Source organism: Alosa alosa, chromosome 7, assembly GCF_017589495.1.
Source record: "Alosa alosa isolate M-15738 ecotype Scorff River chromosome 7, AALO_Geno_1.1, whole genome shotgun sequence".
NCBI lineage: Eukaryota > Metazoa > Chordata > Actinopteri > Clupeiformes > Clupeidae > Alosa > Alosa alosa.
Window position 1 is genome coordinate 15,358,893 of NC_063195.1, and position 7,500 is coordinate 15,366,392.

At 43.3% G+C, this 7,500-nt stretch overlaps 1 protein-coding gene across 1 annotated transcript in view; it reads left to right on the forward strand.

Moving 5' to 3' along the window:
• Window positions 1-7,500, forward strand: part of colgalt1b (collagen beta(1-O)galactosyltransferase 1b) — a 25,080-nt gene that overhangs the window by 10,731 nt on the left and 6,849 nt on the right. The window contains exons 2-4 of the mRNA XM_048248318.1: window positions 1,743-1,853; window positions 2,337-2,454; window positions 6,773-6,907. Coding sequence (XP_048104275.1) covers window positions 1,743-1,853; window positions 2,337-2,454; window positions 6,773-6,907 — 364 coding nt within the window. The remainder of the gene's footprint in view (window positions 1-1,742; window positions 1,854-2,336; window positions 2,455-6,772; window positions 6,908-7,500) is intronic.

Here is a 7,500-nt window from a genome sequence, read left to right on the forward strand (position 1 = left end):
CAGAAGCCTTACTCGACAAGGGTTTACTCAGCAAGTGGGGAGATGGTACATCCTGCCATGATTCCTATCTCGAGTTGTTGCCACCCTGTGGTGTAATCAGCTGTAGTAAAACATAATTGAATATCCAGAAAGTATGCTTTTACTAGGCTTTTAATGCTACCCGGGATTCTGAAATAATCAAAGGCCTCCCACAACAGACTATGCGGCCCAGACCCAAAAGTATTAGCCAAATCCAAGAACACAACGTGCAGGTCTCTCTTCTCATGCTTTGCTAATTGAATTTGGTGCCAAATCATGCTGGTATGCTCTAAGCACCCGGAGAAGCCAGGAATTCCAGCTTTTTGCACCGTGGTATCAATTAATTTATTCCTTTCAAGGTAATTTGTCAGTCTCCGTGCCACCACACTGAAGAAAACCTTCCCTTCAACATTCAGTAGACTAATTGGCCTAAATTGATTAATCTCCACTGCATCCTTTTCTTTGGGAATAAATATTCCCCCAGCCCTCCGCCAAGCCTTGGGAATACTGCTTTTTCCAAACTATCTTCATCAATTGCCATAGAAATCTTAAAACATCTGGTGCACTCTTATACAACCGGTAGGGCACTCCATTAGGTCCCGGGGCTGAAGAGGCCCTTGCACGTTTTATTACTTCTTGCACCTCTTTCCACTTTGGTGGACTATCGTCGCATTGGCTACTTAATTCACCAATAGGTGGGATATCAGCAGGAAGTACCATCTCTCTGAACCGCTCCCTATCTTTGTTCACTCCCTCTAAATACTCCTCAAGCTTCGGCTTAGGTTCCAAAAGACTACCACTCTTCTGCATTACGAATAAAGACTTAATAAACTTAAATGGGTCTTTATAGAATGCTAGTCGAGCTTGTGATTTCTTCTTACTATTTTTCCTAATATTTTCAGTTCTTCTTAGCACTGCCAACCGCTCCCTCACATCTGCCTGTAGACAGTCAATACCTTCCTTCTCATCATCTGTAGCTTTTCTCCACTGCTTCTTAAGCTGCCTCCTCTCCTTGATAGGTTTATCTATCTCCTGCTGGCGCCTATATTTGACTACCTCATGTTGCCGTTTTGTCCTTATCTCAATAGTCCCAAATCTTTCCTTACCATAGCTATAAATAATGTCTCCCATTTTCTCTAATTTGCTTTCAGCCGTCCCCTTGAGCTGACCCAGGATGCTGACCAAATCACTATTAACATCTTCCCACATTCTACATTCTGCTGCGCCTGGCCATCTAACCCCAGGCCTATGACTATTAATCTTCTCCCTCCTTGGCTGACTGGCCTCTCTTTCTGCCTCAGTGCTAGAACTTTCCTCAACAACAGGGGTGCTGATGTCCTGCGAACATTCTATGTTGCTGCATGTGACCCTTTTTAAGATGCAGAGAGAAAAGAATGCAAAGACTTTATATAAATAAATCTCCTGTTTGCTTTTTATATCTTTCTTCTTATGTTATTTTTATGTCTGCTGTCCCTCTTTCCTTGCCTCACTTCTCTCTGCTTACTATTAATATAATTAATTAACTTAGATTAAGTGGCCCCTTTTACACACACACACACTTTCAAAGAGTTTTATTTTCTGTCTGAGAAGAACACACACACACTCATCCATAAGGAACATAGGATTTTTTCCTGTTCCTTCTCTCTCTGTTTCTCTCTCTCTTTCTTCATCTTCCCTCCATCATGTCCGTCTCTGATGTGTCGTGCCTCTGCTCTGGTTTGCAGGGTGGCGACAGACCATAATATTGACAACACCACGGCGATCCTGAGAGAGTGGCTGATCCAGGTCCAGAGCCTCTATCACTATGTGGAGTGGAGACCACAGGAGGAGCCAAGGTATTATACACATATATATACACACACACACACACACACACACACACACACAAATACTAACACACACACACCTGCAGACGCAAAAACACTAGCACGTACGCACACAAACACACACACATATATATATATATATATATATATATATATATAGATAGATAGATACTTTATATCTAAAGATTAAAGAGTTCTGATTCGGTCCAAGTCAGAGTATCTTAGAGGTGGATAATCCGTATAAGATTAAAGAGTAATTTGTAGCTATTACGTTTGTTCTCATTGGTGATTGGGCAGTAACACTAACAGGATGCATTTAACTGTATTCCTCATGTGTGCATATGCCTGAATGTATATAACATGTTCATATATGCCTGAATGTATATTAGTATATCATATGTGCATGCCTGACTGTATACCACTATATCATATGTGCATGCCTGAATGTATAAACCTATATCGTGTGTGTGTGTGTGCGCTTGTGTTTGTTAGTGGCTACGAGGACGAGATGGGCCCGAAGCACTGGACCAACCTGCGCTACGAGCATGTGATGAAGCTGCGGCAGGCCGCACTGGACGCTGCCCGCGAGATGTGGTCCGACTACTTCCTGGTGCGTCACTCTAATCCTTCCCCTCTTTCGGTCAAAATGATTTCCCCTATCAACCTAAACACGTTCTCTTTATTACCATATAAATACATTCGACTCATTGTCCCAGAGCCCTCAGAACATGCAAATCCGAATGCACATCTTTGCACATCTGTTTGTATTTGTAGCAAATTCGGCAGGCCAGCGTGTCAAACTAATTTGTCTTGATACGTGTTACATCTTAAAATAAGACAGGCTGCAAATACATTCAATCAAAATGATCTTACGAGAGTGCCGCTAGGTAAGTCTTTTTTCCCCTCAAAAAAACCCCCAATACCAACTAGATTTTAATACAACATACAAGGATACAAGGAAGTTTATTGTCACATGCATATAGTGACTGGATGTAAGAAATGCAGTGAAATTATGTCTGGTGTCAGCCTATTTGTGCATTTATGGGGTGTAAAAAGTGCAGTAGAAGAGGAGTTTAGTAGATTAAGTGGCAAGGGCTGCATAAGAGAAGATTGGGGAGGGGGGGGGGCACCCAAGAGCAACCTTGGGCAGATCCATGGCTCAAGGGGCTAACCCAACTGCCAGGGTCTTGGTGTGTGTGTTGGGGGGATGACAAGGGAGATGTGATAGTGTGCTGTGTATGTGGGGCATTGTGCAGTGTGCAATATGTGTGTTGGAGAAGCTTCCTGATGAGACAATGTGCTGTGTATTAATGTGTTGTAAGTATGTTGGGGGCGTGTGTTGCTTCCTGATGAAATAATGGTGTGTATGAAGGGACAAGTATGGTTACTATTGCAAGCAGAGTACTGTATGTGTAAGCATGTAGAGGATGTGTGTTGGAGAAGATCCTGAAGACAATGTGCTGTGTATGTGTGGGTTGGGGGCAGTGTGCAGTATGTATGAGTATGTACTAAGTATGTAGAGGAGGCTTACTGTAGCAAGCAGTGTGCTGTACAGTATGTATGTGAGGTGATGACAGTGATGATATAAGTGTGTGTGCTTTTGTGTGTGTGTTGGGGATGGGGGTGGGGGGGGGGCAGAAAGGCTAGGCAATCAAGGACATGGGTAGATGGATGGAGGAGAAATCAAAAAAATAAATAAAAAGTTCTATAGAGATGTGCAAAAGTTGGAGAAAGTCAGATGTGTGTGTGTGTGTGTGTGTGTGTGTGTGTGTGTGTGTTTTGACGTATGATGAAATAAGAAAATAAATAAAGGTCTGTAGCATAGGGAGAGGGATGTAAAAGTGCTAGAGTCATGTAGGTGTGTGTGTGTGGGTCATGAGTGCTGGGGGGGTGCAAAGTCAGTATAGTGTGAGTTCAGGTTTGGGAAATGTTTGAGTGCTGAGGACTGAATGTGTGCAAAGTCAGTATAGTGTGAGTTCAGAGTTTGGATGGCCTAGGCATAAAAACTTCTCCTGAGTCTCTCTTTTCTGGCTTTGTGACTACATAGGCGTCTTCTTGATTTCAGTGGTAGGAATAATCCATTGTTAGGATGAGAAGAGTCCTTCAGAATCTTTTGGGCTCTTAGGAGTACTCTTCTGGAATAGATATCTTGTAGAGCAGGGAGTTGAGTTCTTATAGTACGTTCAGCTGAGCACAGAGTACTACAATCTCTAACTGTGGAGTTCCCATACCAGGTGATGATGCTACCAGTTAGAACATTCTCAACCGCTGAAGTGTAGAAGGCCTTCATGATGGATGTAGAAACTTTAAATTTCCTTAGCTGACGAAGGAAGTAGAGTCGTTGTCTGGACTTCTTCAGAACATATTGAGTGTTAACAGTCCATGTTAAGTCTTCAGTAATGTGGACAACAAGGTATTTAAAACTTGTGACTCTCTCTACAGGATGCCCGCTGATCATTAGTGGGGTGTAACTGTAGTTCTGCTGCTTCCTTCTGTAATCCACTACCATTTCCTTGGTTTTATTGACATTCAGTGTCAAGCTGTTAGATTGACACCACTGTGCCACCTCATCAACCTGATCCAAGTACAGCTGTTCATTGTTGTTACTAATCAGGCCCAAGATCACTGTGTCATCTGCAAACTTGATGATGGAGGTATGACTACTGTTGGCTTTGCAGTCATGTGTGTAGATGTTGTACAGCAGTGGACTCAAAAACACAGCCTTGGGGAGCACCAGTGCTGATGGTTAATGTGTCAGATGTCAGACCCCCACTCTAACCACTTGTGAACGGTTGGTGAGGGGAAGTCAAATATCCAGTGACACAGGGTGGTGTTCAGTCCTAAGGCCTTCATCTTTGTGACCAAGGTGAGAGGTACTATCGTGTTGAATGCTGAACTAAAGTCAATGAACAGCATCCTCACATAATTCCCATTCCCCTCCTCCAGGTGAGTTAAGGTGGTGTGCATGAGGTTTGAGATGGCATCCTCTGTAGACCTGTTGGCTCTGTAAAGCAAAGTGGAGGGGGGAAGAAGGAGGCAGGGAGGGATGAGCAGATAATGTTTTTTCACAAGCTTCTCAAAACACTTCATCACTGTTAGGGCTACTAGGTGGTAGTCATTCAGACATGATGGACTTTTGTTTTTCGGTACTGGAACAATAACAGACTGCTTGAGGCAAGTAGGAACGGTCTCTTGAGCCAATGATGTGTTAAAGATATAAGTGAACACAGGAGCTAACTGAGCAGCGCAGGATTTCAAAACGCTGTTAGAAATTCCATCCGGTCCAGCAGCTTTTCTACAATTAACCCTCCTAAAGGCATTGCTCACATCGACCTCAGAGACACAGAAAGGTCATGATTTAATAATATAATATAAGATAAATAAGACTTGGTTGGATAAGCAGTTTTTGCAGTGCAAGTCAAGAAGTCAGGGTCTTCCTACTCTCAGTTCTGTAAACGCAGAAGTCTGTGAGTCTGCTTGTACAAAATATCAAATAAACAGCCAAACTGAGAGGTGACCAAAACACTACATAGTAGTTCAGCGTTTTGAGTGTTAATGTAACTTTAGAGAGAGAGTGTGTGTGTGTGTGTGTGTGTGTGTGTGAGAGAGATTCAATTACATTCGGCAGATCTGCAGGTAAGCTTAAAATCATGACCTTGAGATGTCTAGTAATAAGAGACTGGTCTCTTCTCGCACTGGCCAGACACACTGCAGTTCATGGATCAAAATATTCCAGCAGAAGTGCACATTTGTTTGTGTGTGTGTGTGTGTGTGTGTGTGTCTGTGTTGTCTGAAGCATATTTTCCAAGATCATGCTTCATCTGTAAATAAAATTTGGGGCAGCCGTGGCCTACTGGTTAGCACTCGGTAACCGGAGGGTTGCCGGTTCAACACCAGTAGGCACGGTGAACTTTGACAAGGTTTGTACACTGTTGTTGCAGGCAGTGTGTGTGCTTCACCTCACTGTGTATTCACGGATGCTGAGGATAAATGGATTGGGATAAATGCAAGACAAATTTCCCTCATGGGATCAAAAAGAGTATATATACTTATACTTACATATACTTAAAAAAAGTAAAAGTCACTCTCTCACTGGACAAGGCAACTCATGTACCAGCATACATTTAAATCTGGAACCGGTCACTGCATCTAAAACGGCATGGCGTCTTCGGAATAAGTCCCGATTTTAAAAATAAGCCAATGTTTTTTAATCACATTCTTTCAAATTACAGCTCTTTTGGAGAAATGACTCCTTTGACTTTACTCATAGTTACGGGTTTCGCGTGGCTTTGATCAGCACACTGGCTTTTGCAATGTACTGTTCATGCAATGGATCTACCATATCCTAAGAGTCTACTGTTTCACTCTCTCTCTCTCTTTCTCTCTCTCTCTCCCCCCCTCCCTTCTCTTTCGCTCGCTGTCTAGCTATGTGTGTGTGTGTGTGTGTTTGCGTGTGCATGTTTGTGTGTATGTGTGTGTGCATGTTTGTGTGTATGTGTGTGTGCCTGTCTGTGTGTGTGTGTGCGTGTGCGCTTCTGCGTTTGAGCCAAACCACAACATAAATGTTCTTGGTCAGCTTTTGATCCCTCTCTGGACTGCGCTGGGCAAGTGTGCCAGGCCGGTGTGACCACCCTCTGCCCCAGAGTGGCTGAATGCAGTACTGCAGTTTTTGGTCTAACAACCGGCTGTCTGCATGTGACTTACACAGTGGCATAATCCACAACAGAAATAAACAAACTAAATCTCATTTCAGATGAAGATTTAAGGGGGAGCTGTGCTCTCACATTCACTGTGTATTTATCTCTCTGTACGTCCGTCTGTCTGTCTCTCTCTCTTTCTTTCTCTCTTTCTGTCTTTCCCCTTGGGGAACAATAAAGTATCTATCTATCTTCATTCTCTCTCAATTCTCTCTGGATCTCTCTCTCTAGTTGGTTGACTGTGATAACCTGTTGACGGACCCTGACGTTCTGTGGAAGCTGATTCAGGAGGATAAGACCATCGTGGCGCCCATGCTGGAGTCTAGAGCCGCCTACTCCAACTTCTGGTGTGGGATGACCTCACAGGTACACAAGGGTGTGTGTGGGGAAGCGTGTGTGTGTTCCAAGTTTTGAACTTTTGTTCCAAGTTATTAACACCCGGCCCTCGGATGCAACGTGACAGTTCATTTAAACTTAACGAAGTTCAGCGAATTAATATACAAGTGTGATAATGGCCAAAAATGGATCTACTTCATAGGTGTGCAAATAACATACGGTTAATGGTCGTTCTAAATTACGTAGGACAATGGGAAATTCAACCAAGCAGTGGAATAAGTGTGTGTGTGTGTGTGTGTGTGTGTGTGTGTGTGTGTGTGTGTGTGTGTCTGTGTGTGTGATCAATACTTGAGGACCAAAATTGCTACGGGTGTGTTCCAACTCGTCAATGTGAGAACACTTTTTCCCCCACAAATGTCCTGCCATTTTATGTCTGTGTTTGGTGTGTGTGTGTGTGTGTGTGTTACACATGTACTCAGCTATTCATACCATGGGTGTGTGTTTCTCATCGTAAAGTCGTTATCCACAATCAGCGGGTATCTTTGAGGGTTGTGTCCCTCATATGGTCCTCAAAAGTATATGATAAACTATACGCTAAGTGTGTAACCACAGTGTGGACAGTG